Raw genomic sequence first — 18,311 nt, 5'->3', positions numbered from 1 at the left:
GAATAACATCTCTGAGCGCAAATTGGATGACATCTTGGGGAGGCTCACTGTGGGCGTGAGTTTTCAGAATCGGCTCTTTGAGCACAAGAATGACAACATCACAGAGCGCAAGTTTGATAACATCATGGAGAAGCTCGCGGCTCTCCAACGGGAGATTGAGAGACCAGTGTTGGACTGTTAGAACTGCTTTGAAATTCATATGAGTTGTTCGCACTAAAGTAAAAAACACCATCACTTCATGCGGAGACCCTTTTGGCGCCAGCTGCGGTCGCAAGGCTGGAGCCGAACAAAAACACCCTGATAATGACTGTGTTTAGATTGTTCCTTCCCATTCCATGTGAGGCCACCTGGGTTGGCTGGAAGATTGTTTACTTAGCCTAGCAGGATGAAGGACACCGTCTCAGCTGAACTCTGGACACGCACACACATACACGTACACTGATATGCACACACTCATCCCCCCCTCCCTTTCCAAACGCCTTCGATGCTTGTTCCCTCCTGGGAACACGGCGGGTCTGAGCCCGCGCTGGAATGGTAGCGCTGGGCAGGATGGCTGCTGTGTTTGCTTCGGATTACTCCTCACCCCCCACTTGACCCTGTGGCTTGTCACGTGTTCCATAATGTTGTGCTGTGGACATTTATGTGCTTTGTTGTGCAGAGTAGTTTTTTTGTTACCTGTTCTCATGCTGTCCTCAGTGTTTTTTCTGTAACGCTACCGATCTCCGACCTGTATCCCCATGTGATGTCTGTGTTGTGTGTGTAAGGTCGGGGGGGGGGGTGTCCTTATTTAACTGCAGGGCAACCTGCACGTAGCGAATAAAGCCTTGATTGATTGATTGATTGCTTTAGATCAGAATTACGCAGTAAGCAAGCAGTTGGTTCTCCTCATCAATATCTTGGATGTGTAAATAAAGAAACTCTTTTTGTAAATTTATCATCCAACTATGCTGGTATATCAATATAAACAATATACATGATATATTGTAAACTCCTGCCACTACATTTAAATTACAAAGTGAGCTCTGAGTGCAGGCCTACTCCCTGCTGTATGAGCATGCAGTGGCCTTGGTCTCAGTCCGTTGCAACCCTTGCTCCTTGCATCCACTATGACAGCAATGGCAAACATGCTCAGCTTGAGGGACTTTAAAACCCAGTGAGTGAATCAGCAAAGTCATGGAGGAAATTCTATAAAAATGTAGAATCAGCACTTAAAAATATGTGAATGTGACATCGTATAAGAAATGAAACCCTAGCTGCCAGCAGACTTCACCAGGTGGTAATGGTAAAGTTGAGCCCCGAACACAAACTACAGAAATGAAACTGAAATAATTAAATTTTATTTCAAACAATCTCAAAGAAAAAAAAAAAAAATTTCCCGTGCCTTCACAGTACTTTTCCATTTTCCCTGCGAAAATCTCTTGTCCATCTGTATCTTCCTCTGGCAGTAGCAGATAGTGACTGAGATAATAATGGAGGAGAGCCGTGTTCAACACTGCCTCTGCTGCTTGGTGAACAAGGCAGACTGCCACAGCAGCAGACAGTCATGTCAGCTTGGACAGAGTACCAGGAATTGAACTGGATCATGCAATCTGATAGCAAATTCTTCCAACCAGCTGTCACTTATGGGGAACGCAGGGACAATAAAATCTGGATAAGGGAAATGTGCCGCAGTGCGTACTAGCAAAATGGCGATTAAGGGTTTAATATATGAGATTTTAAACATTAATAAAACCGCACACAACAATTTGCTGTGTAAACATGTAGAAGTGTAATGTTGTCCTCTGAAGAAAATGAAATCTGTCAGAGTTTATCTGATCGGAGTTTTGATAGGCGGGCCGGCCACAAGAATGGAGCGAAATGAAACTGTGAGTCACTTCACATACAGCACTGTGAAATCCAGATAGCAGAGTACCAGTCTGTTTTTAAACAACAACAACAACAATAATAATGAAGTATTTGAGTTATCGAAGAGGGAGTAATAAAGTCAAAAGCAAAACAAAAAAACAGCATCACCTGCTGAGCAAATACTAATAGCATCAGTATTGGCCTGACAATCATTATCATCATTTGGTGGTTACCCAGTTATTGATCTAATTCACATGCACTTGTTTAATTTCATTGGTGAGGGTGATGTGCGCTTTTGTTTAGGCCTGATGCTCTCGCTCTTATGCACCAACCAGCACTTCTAAACAGGGATGGAAATCCAGAACACAGTTTAAATTATCCTTTAAAATAATATTCCTAGAAACTTTGTGTTATTTGACAGCTGCACAAAGCAAAACAATGACATTAAAGTCCCATTTGAGTCAAACTCAGCAAATGTGTGATAAAGAATCAGACCTATAGCAGAACTGTTTAGGTATTGGTATCAAAAACTATTATCCATGTCAATATCCTTTAATGTAACTTTACCTTAAAATTAATACAGGAAGTATAGAAAAAGACCATTTTTCTTCTCATGTGTGCAGATCCAGTACGCCTAATGCTAGTGTGTGCGCCTCTACGGGTTTTCAGTCTTCACACAGATATAAGGCCATCTATCCTGACCCGGAGCATGGAGACAAAACGCGAGAGGCGATTTCTCTGGAGATATGACGAGCCAAGCGTTTTATGGGAGCCTCATCGTCTTTCCATTACGCTTGATAATAAAGAAGTGTGTGGATCAGACAAGAGGCTCGTATCAAATCAGGCCTGGAAAAGCCAATTACTGTGACAATAATCTCTCGCTGTACTGCTGCCGGCATGTCTCGCCATACAAAGCAGCAACTACCTGAAACATGACGAGCAGGGGCGCTGAGAAGAGACAGGACATCTAAACAGATAGTGTATCCAGGAACGGTTTATGAAGCGACAGCATCTGTGGGAAGATGCCGCATTTTAAGAGCAAATGCTTTGGGATTTTCAGAATTTGGGTGGCTTTCTTTTTGAAACTGCAAGCATTAGCACAATCCTACTTTTATTTACTTACAGTGTGGACAAAGAAGCTAAAACAGTTGTCCTTTAATGTTGCTCATTCTGAGGACATTATAGAGGTGCATGGCACAAAGGAGCTAGAGGAAAGGAGATGATGTTTTAACCTGTGACCCTGTCAAAGCTCATGAGGCATCAACAGCAGAGAGGGCAGTGGGAGGGGAGGTATTTAGAGCCAAGTCTGACTAAAATCAGAAGGTTAATGTGAGTTATTCAGAGCCTAGGGCCTTGTTAGAATAAACGCAATCCCTAAGAATGAAATCTACAGGCAAACACACCACATGCATACACAAAAAGTGGTGCAGATTAAATATGTTCAGATAAATATCACAACAGCAAAAGAAATAACCTAACATATTCTTAAACTAAGCATTGATATTTCATGCAGTTTCAGTATTTTTAGTCTGCTGTGTATGGAGGTGCTGCCTCAGCCCCAGCCGCAGTGAAAATCCAGCACAGAAAGAAGCAGCGTGACCAGAAAAGACAGTTAAGTTCACATATTTCTGGAAGCTGGCACAATTTTTCGCAGTGTACCAAAACATATTCAAGTTTCAATTTCATGATGAATAAATGCTTAAAGTGCAGAATCTCAGCTCTCATTCATGCGACTGAACAAAAATATTGTGTGATAATATTGTGTTCAGCTGCAGAATCCTATAACACAGCAGCCTGCAGGAGCTGGAAAATGTAAACTGAATGAAATTTCAGAGTTTGTTCAAGCAAATACATGCTGCTATTAAAATATTAGCCCTTTTTAAAGTACATGCATCTCCTTGAGTGATGAGTGATGCATCTTACAGTGACTCATACTGCAGTTAATGAGGTGCACTTTGGTCACCTCTAGCCAAAAAGAGCTAGCTAGCTGCCATGTTTGCTCTTCAAACTTTCGCCAGCTTTCACTGAAATTAACCTGCGCACCACCGACCTCCACCTTGATAGCATGAGAGCAGGAGAGGGTACAGTGTTTGTGGTGTCAATACATGGCTCACCGAGCACGATTGATCTCATCGACTGAGTGTTCGAGTGGCCACATATAATCCACCCCCTCCCGCGCCTGTGTGCACACATACGCGCCAGAGGAGCATGAAATGAGGGAGTCACATTTCTGCAGCAATGTCTCTCAGAGCTGCACAGGGAAAAGTCTGTGATGGTCATACTCTCTCAAGTCTTGGAACATGGACAGATGGAAGGATGGGAACTGGAGGCAAAGGGTGGAGTGATGACAGCAGATGGTTTGGATGGAAGAAATCTTCATTTACTCAACACTCAGAAGAGGAGAACACTGGCTAGCAACAGCATGCCACATTTAATTTGAGCCATTATCGTGGGTGACTATGTTGAAACCCTGTGTGGTGTGTAAACACAACAAAACTGCTGCATTCACGCTGTGATATTCAGGGCGAAAAAGCATCGGGGTTTAAACTGGCACGACAACAGGTTTAAGTTTGAAGCCTTTTAATTATTCTCTGAGTTTTTTGTAGCCAATAGTGAGATGTAAAATACATGCAGATAGATGCAATGACCAATACGATACAGAGTTCTAACAAGGATCTGCCCAACGTGATAATCACTGTCGAAATGATTAAACTTTACAAAACTAAAAATGTATTTCCACTTCCTTTATCATCAGGTGAAAGGGAGCAGACGTAAAGCCGCTTTCAAAGAAGCAAATGAAAATAAATGAAGAGCGTCTTTGGTATGCCCTTCCTCTGAGTGCTTGACTTCACAAGGTTGCTCAATCACATGCAGCTCACCTCCCTGTGGCATCCAAAGGCCCTATCTGATCGCTGACTGGCTCCCCCTGGCCCCGTGGTGTGAACCAGGTGCTGTGATGACAAAATGCTCCTGGCAGCAATAAGAGAACAGAGAGAGCAGAGCTCAATTAGCTCAAGCTCCAATCCCAGATCCTCTATTGATTTCCCTCGGATGAGGAATGGCAGACAGGAGAAAGCTCAATCAGACATACCCATGGGACCCGTCTCCCTCTTTGTCTTTTCGTCTCTGTGTGCATGTGTGCACGAGTGTGTGTGTCTCAATAGGGGACAAATTGGTGCCAAGTCAAGGTGCTGGGATGAGGTGAATACATTAGCGATCCACGGTCTTCTTGAATACATGATGGTTAGGTTAATAGTGTTGTCTGCTGATGGTGCTGTGGAAAATGACATGAGTCTTTAAAAGCACGCTGTGCCGTTCCAACCCAGATCAAGTGGAGAAGACGACAGCTCCCTGAAGGGCAAATCAATCTGACAACTCATCAGTTCCATTGTACATGTCTGGACAGTTCGAGCCCACAAATTAAGCACAGAAATAAGAGAGAGAGTATACAATAGTTAGTCTAAAAGTACTGTTTGTTCTTCACTTACGGCTTAAACATCCCTTTTCTGTGGTGGAAAGCATATATTTTTGTGCTTATTCATCATGCCTGTACATTTGACTTTTTCATTCTCAGTTCACATCTCATTGACCTGTCTCAACATTCACCTACTCAATACTGCTTTCAAGAGAGCACGCTTGTGCGTGTCACAGATCTATTTCACTCTCGTTCAATCTGCATTAAAGCCACTCACGGAGCAGCTGTAAATTATCCTTGCTAGGAGCGAGGTGCTTCACATTTCACAGTTAAGGCTGAAAATGACACAGAATTACATGCAGGAAAAAGTTCGTTTCACCCCTCCCTCTCTCTTCAACACCAAGGTGTGCAAAATTTCTCTCTTTCTTTCCAGCTTTTTATCGCTTTTTCTCTCTCTGCCCTCATCCGTGCTCTCACTCCTCCTTCAGCCAATTGGTAAATGACACTTAAAAGTTAAGACTCTTTCCACTTCAGACAGCAACAGAAAGTGACCAAAGCTGGGCAGCATTTGACCCACATCAAACCCAGGTGGAGAGGAGGGTCAAACCACACAGACAGACCCGCGGTGTTTGTTTAACCTGCATCAACGTGCCGACAGAGGATATGCATTTGTAACTCAGGCTCAAGTCCAAATAGGTCAAGTACTTCTGGCATGGTGTGCTTATACGACCTACTACAACATACTTGTTTTCTGAGACTTCTGTGATTCTGGTTAAGATAAGAAACTAGTACAGAGTTGTCATGATACTACATTTTTAAACTTGATACTGACCAGAAAATTATTGATAGTTGATACTCTTTTTGATACTATGAGGTGAAAAAAAGCAAAGGGAAAAGGCACTTTTTAAAAATAAAGATTAGAACAATACAAACAATAATGTAAATGACAGTGACAGAGTAACTGAACTCTAAGATATCCACATATGAAGTATTTGTGCAAAAAAAAAAAAAAAAAATAAAAACCCTGACAAAAGGCAAAATGTTGTATGCTTCTGGTGACTGGGCACCATATTTTTTGTACTGATCAAGAGTGTCGGGTTACTCAAAAAAGTAATGTATCACACTTGACTCATTAGCTTTCATAAAAGTGACACAGGATATTACTTAATTACTCACCAGAGAAAGTAATTTGTTACATTGTTTCCATGTTACTCTGACAAATGACCTGAGACGCACTCTGTAATAAAAAAGTACAAGTTAACATAAGTTTTTGGCTACAGTCCCACACACCAACCTAAATCCCAATCCTAATGAGGACACACATACGAGCTTTTCTTTTAGTTTTTACGTAAGTAAGCAAAACTAAAAACACCAAGTAAAGATTAGAACTAGCTGAGAGAAACTTTAAAGGCACAGTGATCCTACTGTAGAAACATGTACAGGTGGAAATTTAGGGTTGATATTCAGGGTCAGGCTGCTGGGCCCTTTAACATCAGTCTGAGTTTTTGGCTAGCTTTGTGTTAGCATGCTGGCTGTGCAGTAGTTTCTGTTTCTGGATGCAGTTTGCATTTCATCATCATACTCTTGTTCTTTCATGCAACACATATAAAAGTAAAGCACATATTGTAGTTGCTAGTAGAGTTTTCTCAACTTCATTCTGGGAATTTACGAAAAGCATTAAACTTTATACACATAAATACTTGCGTTATCCTGTTAACTGCCTCTATTAGACTTAAAGACAGGCAGAACTTATGCTGTTTGTTTCCTAGCTTCCTCACTAATGTTATAGTTTAATAGTTAGCCACTGCCAACAACTGCTACCTAAATAATAACTTAGCATGTGGCTAATATGGCTAGTAATAATAGTTAAATGGCTAATATTAACGTGTTTCCGGGCGTATTAACATTTTACTGTTAATCTCAGTGTTACGGGATCTTTACTGGCCTCTCAAAATCCCTCATCTGTTCCGAGCCTGAACTGCTTCAAAACCCAAATAGAGAAAATTAAGAAAATATAGTTAGGCTGGTTATAAGCATAAATCTACTGCTTTCATCCAACACACTGTAAAGAGGTATAAGACACCATCTGCAATTCTTTCATGTTACAACTGCAGCACAGTTTACAAATGTAAAGCTAACAGCCAAAGCTAAACATGCACAAGCTGAAAACAGAAACGGAGCTCTGCCAACACTGGTATTGATTCACACACACACACAAAATGTATATATCTCTATAAACCGAAACAAGCATGAATCCATATGCCATCTCGTGTCTCTACCAATCAACACTTCAACACACCAGCTGCTGTGTGTGACATGTATTCACTTGGTTTCATGGGTGCACTCATTAAAACTATTGGGAAAAATGTGATAAAAAACAAACATCTGCTTCTTCCTGACTTCTCTTGTTAGAAGTCATGTTAAAAATTGTGAAACACCAAAAGTTAATTCGGAAGCTGAACTTAAAATACTGCCGTGAGGTAAGGTCTCATCAAGTATGTTCACCCATGCTGCCTCAGCCTGTACATGTGTATTTTATAAAGCTGCACAAAGGGGTTTTGAACTTTTGCCCTCAATCTTGGGAGCTCAGAATGGAAAGCACTGAAATTTATACGCACATGCATTCAAAAACTATATGTTCAAATAGAAAAGAAAAGGTGAATACATTTCACAGACTATCGCCAGGGTCAGTGTACTCTAAGGTTAGCCTATAATAGAAGCTTCTTACATTGCTGCACTGATTTTAAATGAGCTGGAGACGAAAAGGTCCTCAAAGACGCACACAGAACCTAACCCTATATCCATCACTATGGGACTTAAATGCACTATAAGCAAATCTGCAGGAAAACACAATATGAGATGGAGGCTTTCTCAAATGACCTACGCAACCAGTAACTGGAAAACAGAGAGCCACAGCTCCCTCGGAGCGCACAAACTGTCTGCCTGTCTCGAGCAGTGCTCACTCTTCCTGCAGCTTGGCCTCAATATAGCTGCCCCAGTGCGTTGACTGGACTAAGCATGCGTCCCTTTATGTCTGGCCCCCTATTTAGTACTTGTGTAATACTCTGCACACTGGGAATGAACCCCATTACTGAGGTAGCTTGTTTTCTTCTTTCTCTCCTTTTCTCACCAGCTCGCATTGCTTGTGTTTATAACACAGGGGACCAGAATCTCCCAAAGGCCTTCGGCTCCAGGCGGAAAGGTGATTTCTTTCCTACTAAAATAACGCAGCATGGGACTCTAATATCGCAGGTGACTGTTGTGATTAAAAGTTGTTTGGCTCCCATGAGGACTACGTGTGTGTGCGTCTGTATGATGTGGCTGTGCCACGACACAAGCATTTATCTGCACCTATTTGCATTTCTTAAGAGTGACAGGAAGAGCTGTGTGGTTTTCATTGCAAACTGTGTTGTAACACCCTTAGGAAACAGCCCTGTAACACAGAGCTCTTTTCCTTCTTTTCAGTGAGGAAAGGATGATGGGCTTTTCATGACACATTTCTCTGGCTCACCTGGCTTGGACCTGAGCCCTCTTCCCTTTTCTCTGTCTGCATACATGTGGAGCACACTGGACACGGGTACAGACATCTCCCTACAGGGATGAGAAACAGTGCCTGGGCACCTGCAGGATTTAACTAGCAGGCATGAAACTGAAGGAAGCTTTTCACATTGACTTTAACAGGATTTAGTGAGATGAAAGTCTGCTGGGAAGAAAGAAGAAGCACAAAGAAGGAGAGATAAAAGGTGGAGAAGGAGACGCAGAAAACACAAGAAGAACTAGTGAAATGACAGACTAGCAGGAGCAGACAGGAAATGCCTGGGTATACATCAGCACATAAGTAGTGGTGTATAACACCAGTAAAGACTGTTTCACAGATAACATAAGACAGAGCTGGAAAGGTAGTAATAGTGGTGTGTTCCCTGTAGAGGGTGAGATGGGGCTTAGAGCCGGCAGGGCTCGGGAGTGTCACTGCAACAACGAGGAAAGTGGTTAAAGGGGAACCACAGGTGAGTTAAAGCAGAGTCACTGAGCTGGAAAGAGGTAAAATTGTGTGTAGTTTTCTTTGAGGGCAATGAGGGGGCTGGAGCGACACGCATAAAAATCCCACACAAAGAGAGCGAGAGGGAGGGAGAGAGCAAGTGAGAATGGAGGGAGAGCTCTCTGAGGGAGAAACTCGAAATTACATACACACAGGTGAGTCTCAGCATTTCAAACTGCCTTCACACTCACACACACACACACACACACACAAACCAGTGCGAGCTAAAAGATGTTTCACGATCGGCAGTGTGATTATGCAACGCCAAAAAATGAATATGTACGCGACTCTTGTTTTTGCCTCAGAGGCGGGTCCCCCCGGCTGACTAATGCTAATGTGCCCGTCTGTGCCTGCTTCACCTCAAACAACGCAGAGATGTGACAAACTACTGCAGTATGCAACAAGCCTAAAGGTAACAATGTACAAAGAAGAAAGAAGAAAATCTGTCATAAGACGCAGAAACAAACACTGTCTGTAGGTTTAAGGTCACAATATAGGAATAGCTGTTTTCATTATCATCATATTTGATACATAAATGTGTAATTTCCCAGTTTTATATTATTTACAACTTTAAACACATTATACTTTTGTTCTTTCTTTATCGCCATCTCTTTGAACACACGCAGAAACAACTGAGTGGGCGGCAGAACCCTGACAGCTCGCTCACTCTGAAAATTTAACTCTCCTTCGAGCAACACCGCAACACCACCTTATTCTGGAAGGGGAAGACGTTATCTACACCGAAAGCCAGTTCATTTTTAAAGTCGGACTGCTTTGGATTCTGTAGTTTTCATAAATTGTAAAATGGAAATTGGGAACTGTCGGTCAAGAAACAGAAAAAACCTCAGTATTCATCCCCAGGATCACCGCGCTGCCTCTCTGCTGCAGACTTTAGTTTGCATTACAGTAAATTTGGAACGAAAGGCTAATCTGTAAACACATGACATGCACAAACTCAGTGTAATGTTAACCAAGCTTCCCACACACACTCGTGAGTCAGCACGACATGTTCATTTACCGACAGGCTGCCGTACGTGCTTATTTTCTCATTCATCTGAAAACACAGAGTTTGCCGTAGTCGAGGATAAGATCAGGGCTTTAGATGTTTCGCATTGTAATAAACCTTTGAAAAAGGCTCCTTTATGCACTCGCAGTGAGACGCATGAATATGGGAATGAAAGGTTAAAGTATTACGAAAACGCTCGGCCTACTTGAATAGAATATTAATTACGTAACGGCGACACAATAAATCACAAAATAAGCCGCCTTGACAATTAGTAGGTTGATATAATGGCGGCCCTGATACGGGCATCTAGCCACAACAAGAGTGTGTTTTAGGAAAATGTCATCATTTACTCTAGCCTATAAAAATTATAGAAAACAGCCTTAAGCCCGGAGAACAAAATGGATGTTGAGTTGGACAAAACATCCATCTGCCACCTTCTTTACGGCACAGGCGCAAGGCAATAACGAGGTTATTTGGCTGTTGGTATTTGCTGCCTGCTCCTGTGCCTACAGGTGATGTGAGGGAAACCTTAATAAATTCAGGCATTCTGTCATCAAACTGTTCCACGCGTGGATGTGAAGAAAGTGGAGCTATTTATTTTAGCATGGAAGATAAATATGTTCCTGTTAAAAAAGCCGGGGGCCTAAATTCAAACAAACCTTATTGGTCTAGTAGACCCAGCTGAGCTACATAACATCTCACATAGTTAACGCGAACACGCACTTGCACACACTTGGGTAGGGTGGGGTGGGGGGGCTGACATACAGCTCTATGATTCGCTTATTTTTCTCGCATTAATTTCATTCCGACTTTCTTTCTCGTCTTGTTCCCACTTCTCATGCGGTATCCCTCCATTTTATCTGTTTTCTCTTCCCCTTTCATTCACAACATAATAATTTGAAGGTAATGAATGCTTTAAGGGTAGATTCTGGGGAAGTGAGCAAACAAGAAAAGGAAGCCTTTGTCATCTCATGCTCCATCTCTGCTATTCAGTGCCAGCGGTACACTCGCGTCGCATCCACTCCTCTCAGCACAATGAGCCTGAGACATCAAAGCGGAGATTGAGAGGGAGAGAGCGCGAGGAAGAGAGAGGGGAGGGAGGGAGACAAAAGCGGAAAAAGCAACCGAGGAAGAAAGCCAGAAAGAAGAAACGGACCCCAAAAATACCTGTTTTTCCCCTTCTTTTTTCTTTCTGTCATTACAGTGTAATATTTCCTGCTGAATGGGCTTCTATCGTTTTTTTCTTCACAGGACATAAACCATTTTAATCTTGGCACTCAAAAGTTGCAGTGGTTCCTAATAAAAAACACATTTTCACATATGCAACAGAACATTTCTGGCCTTCCTCACAGCAGCTACCAAACTCATTTTATTCAGTGCCAGTGGAAGTAAGCATTCCTATAAGGCACTCTATCAACACTATTATGCAAAAGCAGCGAAAGTTTTTTGTTTTTTTAAATCAGTAGAAAAATAATGATGTGAAATGCAAGTAGACCAGGCTGTCTGAGACTCTAAACTTTGAATAAATACTAAACAAAGGGCTGCGCATTTGAAGGAAATAAGCACTGAAGCCTTGATGTTTAAGGCAAATAAGGAAAAACAGAATTTACTGACGCTCCGAGCCGATGAATTTTGCCTCGGCACCTCATCCCATCCACGTTTACCCAGGGTGTGATTTTACTGTTACTTACTGCTCATATATCCTTTAAATATTTGGGAGTAGTAATTTGTGGGGAGGAAAAAAAGAAAAACCAAATGCAAATGAGCAGCATGCTCTTATTGTGAAATGATTAACATTCCCTCCACAGATCAGAGCAGGTTTCTCAGCTCCCCTGGTTGAAATGCTAATGGTGCTTCCAACCCAGTTTAATGTCAATCCTCCTCTATTTTTTTCCCTGTTAGGGAGGAGCTTCCCGTCTCCGTTTCCATACACAGCAGCAGGAGGGACAGGCAGCAGGTCTACTCCCCCATCTGGATTTGGGGAATCAACCCAAGGCAAAAAAAAAAAGAGAGAAAGAGGAACAGGAGGAGTGTTTGATGGTGAGGGGGCCAGTGGATACAGACTAAAACCTGATCTCGCCTTTGAAGATATCCAACTTGTTTTAAAAGGGTATAATAATAATAAAAATGTGGCTCCCTCAGGGGAAGAGAGCAGCAAATCTCCCCTGTTGATTGCATTTCTTTTTTAACCACCATATTCATTTTTATTTTTCTCCACAGTCTGCCGGGCTGATTTTGTGAGACCAAAATCGATCACACAGTGGATTTTTCGAGTCAGGCAATGTATCACCTGCTGGAGTGTTAAGGTTAGCAAGTTTTTAACATTCATCAACAAAAGGTGTGCAACACTGCTACCATGAAAAATCCTACTTCAGTGTTTCGAATGAGCTTTAGATGAAATAAAGCTTTCTGGTATGTGTAATATATACAGAATATCTATTTTAAGACTAGACTATGTATCACATGCCATACAGCGTACTGTAGCTGCATTGTTTAGTAACCTGTCCTGGAAAGCCATTGGAGGAAATTCCAGCTGGCAAGATAGCTTTTTAAACTAGATGCGAAGCTAATTCTTCAAAAATATTTACTGCCAAATCAAGTCAGCATGTGCTTTTTTTAAAGAAAGATTTTTTTTAAAAGTGAGCTGAGGACTGAATTTCAATCTAATTCTACTCTGTATTCAACACAACCAAGTAGAGACGCTCCAGAGAGCGAACCCGTGATCATTCCTGGGATACAGGAGTGACAGCAGTGAGGGATTTAGCGATGTGATAACTGTCAACACACAATCAGCACTGCGGTATCGTTACAAGGCTTACGTTGTTTAGCTTGGAATTATTAGCTTTCCGAACATGGAGCAGAATCACTTGTAAAACACCCCGAGCTGCCACTCATTCACAGCCGCGAGAATTTCTGTCGCATGCTTTTCATTTAAAGTTTTATATGTGCATTAAATCTGAGCTGCATATGCGCCCGTTATTGCGTGTTCACAGCGCACGCGGTTGCACGTCTTAGCCTTTCTTTACAAGCGCAGTTACTGCAGAATAAGGGGGCCAATTTATCATGCCACAGTAACTGAAATGATGGCATATAATCACACAGCCTCCCAGAGTCTGTTTTCCTAAGTTAAACATGGGCATATGCCAAGGTCCCCAGACTAATGAGTTGCACTGACAAAGCTCTAACCAGACAGATAGAGCTTTATGAATGTACTGTGACAAAATACATGACTGCAATATCAAACGCAATTCAACAGGTGGTAAAATTGCTTTTTCTTCCAAGCTGTGCTTTAAAAATCAGTAACCAATTTAGCTTATGTACTCAACTGTTACAGTCAAGCTGTTCAAGAAGCAGGCAAGCGACCTCTTTGTTAACAGTTTGTTCCTACCTTTGGGTCGGCAGTGAGCAGCTTAAAAGCCTCGTACACCTGTTTCTCTTTGACTCCACCACCCAGGTCCAGGAAGTTTGCTGGCTTTCCTCCATGCAGGTCAATGATGTCACACGTGGCCATGGCCAAACCAGCTCCATTCACTGTTACGACAATGTAATGTAATAATTAGGCACTCGTTTTTATGCACTTTCACATATTTGTGTTAACGATAATTGAGGCTAAAGTATAACAATTTGAACATTAAGTAAAGGCTAATATTCGGATATTGAAACAGACGTGAGAACAAAGTGCAATACATGCAGACACGAGTTAATTAAAGTAACATTACTGACACTGAAGGAAAGATGGCATGAACTATAATAACCCGCAAAGGAATTGAGTGCTAAGTCATCCACTAAATACGAGCAAATAGCTGGAAAAAAATGCCACACTTAAAAAGTGAATCTGCTGGAAATCTTCTAATCAGAAACATTCAAGTCAAGCAACACAGAGAAAATTTGATTACAACTCAGCTCCCGACTTCAGAGAAGAGAGTGTTGATTAGAAGAGGTTGTGCTATGCTTTTGGACTGTGGACTATGTCATCATTTAGCCAACTGCCTGTGCCTCTGCCCTGCTGAGTTGTGCAGGAGCCAAGTGCACAAAAATGTCCTACATAATTTGGTTTAGCCAAGCTGAACTTGTGTCCTGGCAAGCTCCCCAACCGAGGTCTCAATAAAAGGGAAATTCGCTTTAACAGCTGTCACTTTGGTGGCTTACGGAGCTCTCAAGGAAGCTGCGGGGCCTTAAAAGCTGTTGTTACTTTAGGAGAGCCTGGGAGCTGGGGATGCAGAATGGGGTTTGTGTGCAGAATGGAGGAGAAGTGTTAACAGACAACTAATGTGTTTATGAGGCTACGGGGTAAGAAGTGAGAGCACCTGTTAGTGCAGTTGTACACTGTAAAAGCTTTGATTTATGACAAGAGAGGGGGCCTTTAATGAGAATGCTAACAATCTGGCTCACAGGAGACTTTCTGGGTGGATTATAGCTAATTAGAACGCATTGGTTATGGCAGCAATCCTTTTGGAGTCTTCAGAAAGCTGCTTGTAATGTGGACTGGAGGAGAGCACAGACTGCCGTTAGTTTGACTAAGTTTTAACTGTGTCCGAGCTTTTCGCTTACTCGACTTAAGAGACACATTAAAGCCACATGGCAGGAGGGGAGAACTCCTTTATTGGGTGGTGTATGTGCAAGCAGGTGTGTCGGGTCTGATGGAGAGATTCGCTTCCTTACCAAAGCAGGCAATGTTCCCATCCAGTCCGATATATTTAAGGTCCCACTTTGCTGCAGCCATCTCCGTGGGGTCGGCCTCCGTCATGTCATCCATGGCAAACACGTTTTTCTGACGGAACTCAGCGTTGTCATCAAAGTTGATCTTAGCATCAAAGCAAACCACTACGGTAAGGGATGGGTAAAAGACAGCAATGGGGAAAAATAGAACAAGTGAGAAAGAGGAAGCAGAATCCAGACATTAAAAAAAACCTAATTACCATTTCTAAAACCTGAAAGTAATGAACTCCAGGGTGTCCCCTCAGTCTGCTGGTCTTAATTATTTCAGGCTCACTAAGGTATGTGGTTTTGACACTGCCTCTAAGGAAAAGACTATTATAGCAAATGGACATTTCCTTTACACATCAAAGAGTGTGTATTTCAAAGACTCCACACTCTTAAAGCCACCTGAAAATACCGCACGCTAATAATGTAACAAATTAGTAGAAGCGCTTACACTTAAATAGTGACTCTAACTGAAAGGGATAACTGGACATTCAAAAGAAATACAGTTATTCGCCGTCTTGGTGAGAATTTGAAAAGTCACGTCTATTTGCTAAATTTGTAGCTGGAGCCAGAAGTCAGTTAGCTCAGCTTATTATTAAAACCAGGAAAGTAGGGGGAAAGGTAACAAATTCACCCCAATATTGAAGCTCAATTAATTTAATACAAAACCTAAAGTATAAAAATGACATCCAAATGGAGGACCACGTCTCCTAGTTCAATATTAACTATTCCACTTAATGGCTAATTACATTTAAACATTCAGGCAATCCTGATGCGAAACTGAGGAAAGGAAGGAAAATATTGAAATGTGCAAATATTTTATGAGTGCAACATGAACAACAAACATACATGGACACAAGACACATGGAGCAGGCAGACTCTCCTGGGACTGGGGAGTCGGCATGCTGCGTCCTCCAGGTGAAGCGTTTTCCTCGCTACACAATTCCTTTTTGTTCTGTTTTGACACATCCATTATTGCAGTCTATCTACAAAATGTATTCAGCTATTACCAAACGAGACAAAAAAATACAAATTTTCCACCCTTGAGAAATTTTCCTTCTCCAAACACGTCTGTCGAAAGCCTGCAAGAAAATAGCTGTGCTCCCTTGTGACGTGTGAACAAATCGAAGCAAAGAATGAGCTGATGTTAATGTGAAGCCCTTCTACAAAGCCTGCTTCAATCACAACACCTGCTTCTTCCTTCTTTAAAAAAAAAAAAAGAAAAATCATACCTCTCGTATAAATTCAGTTTTTTTAAGGACTCATTTTCTGCATTAATATTCATAACGAATCACACAAAAACATTGTCGTGTGAGTGTTTGATAACTTTGAGCAGGAAACTAAGGATCAAAGAAGTGATGCATCTTCAGCACGCTGTAATAGTGTATGACACATCATACTCAATCTGTGTTCAGCTCCAAAGACAAGACAATCACTCTTATTTCTTTGAGAGAAAGATAAAAACAAAAACCAAAGTTTGGCAGCGTCACAAGCGCTGGAATAATGCTTTGTGACTTCCTATAACAGCCTTCTCATGTGAATGACGAGCACTTGAATTGTTTTCCTGCTAACCTCCATTTTTGTCACTAGGGGAAATCAAGGTGACTGAAATTTACCCATATCTCTGTTCTTCTGTGTGACTGGAAGTGCTTGCTTCCAACAGGGATTACGCCATACAGGAAATTATAGACGCAGAAACTTTACTCTTACATTACTCTTAATGGACACAACAGTTTGCTAGTGCCTGCTACAAATGAGAGGGGGACAGAAATGTGAACTGCTCTTGGTGACTTTCAAATAAAGTAAGGGGCCGTGAAATGGTATTTTACTTTAAAATTGAACAATCCTGGTAGATAATGGATCCAATTGTATTCTACTGTGCAAAAATCTTGAATCATGTCTTTATCCTTTTCCTCCAAGAAGACAGACTTTCTTGTAATTTTTAAAAATTTGTTTTGATCAATAGTGCTCCAGGCTTTCTGAAGGCCTTTCAAAGTTTTTCATTAAACCATTAAAAGTCGCCTTTTCTCTCGTTTTCTGTCCAGTCCTTGTACCTGACCATTTTCAGAGGAATTTTTGTTTTGTTAAGCCCTTTAACACTGACCTATGATACATTCAAGTATATGAAAAAAAAGTTACTCGACTCAAGGATGAACTACTGTTGTGGATTCATATAACTTGTATGCGAGTATCTTGGCATTATTAAGGAAACTGGATACATGGAGGACAAAAGAAGTAGCAAGCCTAAAAAAAATGAACAGACTTGAGATCCATCCACTCTTCATTGAATCAAAAATTCTTAATGAAGGGAAACGGGGTAGAAAAGGCCAAATACCACTGGGCTGAAAATTAGCGGCTGCAGGGCTGACGGAGTGATGAAAGTGCATTTGAAATTTTTGGTTCAACCCGTCTGGAGGAAGTCAGGAAAAAACATACAACAGTGAGTGTCTGGAGCCATCTGTAAAACACAGTGAAGGCTGTGTCATGTTTTTGGCTGTATTTCATTCATTTCAAATTTTGATCCATCAAGCAATACCATCAGGAAACTATCTGACTGGCAGCACTTTCATTTTTTTTAACATTGCGATCCCGAACAAACCGTCAATGCAGTAAAAATATACCTGGATAGAGAAAACACACAGTGAAACACCATCACTCAGACACAACAGTCACTGTCCCCGGAGTCCAATCAGCAACATTGCTGAACTGAACAGGCAGCCAACATCCAAAGAAGAGCTTTGAATGTCCTTCAAGAAGCTTTGAGATCTATTTCTGAGGATTACTTCAGGAAATACCAAGAAAGGTTTGCTTAGAGAGTTCAGGCTGTGCTCAAGATAAAGTTGGTCTTACCAAATGTTGAGTTTTAAGCTCAGTAGTATTTAATTAACTCTCTCTTTGCCTTATATATTGTATTTCCATGGATGTTTGCGTGTTTCAGTAAATCATTGCACCCCTTTTTCCATTATCCTAGCAAAATATAAAGAAATAAGGGGGGATTTAAGACTGTACTTCTAAATTACTCATCTAAGACACTTTTCAATGACTGAAATATCCCATCTTTTTATTAACTACTTTTAGGGCTGCCACAAACGATTATTTTGATAGTCGACTAGTCACAGATTATTTTTGCGATTAGTCGACTAATCAGATCATCATCCATTGAACGTAAAACGTACAGCTTATTGCACCAGCATGCATCTGCTCTTATATAACTATCATTAGCTTACAGCTTTAAGTGTTTAAGGTATGTGCTAACTAAAAATAAAGACATGCTAGTTTATTAAATTTGAATGAAATTTGCA

The 18,311-nt window shown here is 41.4% G+C and overlaps 1 protein-coding gene across 1 annotated transcript in view; it reads right to left on the bottom strand.

Moving 5' to 3' along the window:
• Positions 1 to 18,311, bottom strand: part of suclg2 (succinate-CoA ligase GDP-forming subunit beta) — a 99,310-nt gene that overhangs the window by 32,302 nt on the left and 48,697 nt on the right. Inside the window, exons 8-9 of the mRNA XM_005731194.1 lie at positions 14,968 to 15,129; positions 13,694 to 13,836 (exon numbers count right to left, since the gene is read on the bottom strand). Coding sequence (XP_005731251.1) covers positions 13,694 to 13,836; positions 14,968 to 15,129 — 305 coding nt within the window. The remainder of the gene's footprint in view (positions 1 to 13,693; positions 13,837 to 14,967; positions 15,130 to 18,311) is intronic.

Source organism: Pundamilia nyererei, unplaced genomic scaffold (assembly GCF_000239375.1).
Source record: "Pundamilia nyererei isolate P.nyererei 1_Seehausen unplaced genomic scaffold, PunNye1.0 scaffold00042, whole genome shotgun sequence".
Classification (NCBI taxonomy): Eukaryota; Metazoa; Chordata; class Actinopteri; order Cichliformes; family Cichlidae; genus Pundamilia; species Pundamilia nyererei.
This window is presented reverse-complemented; position numbering and strand designations above follow the sequence as displayed.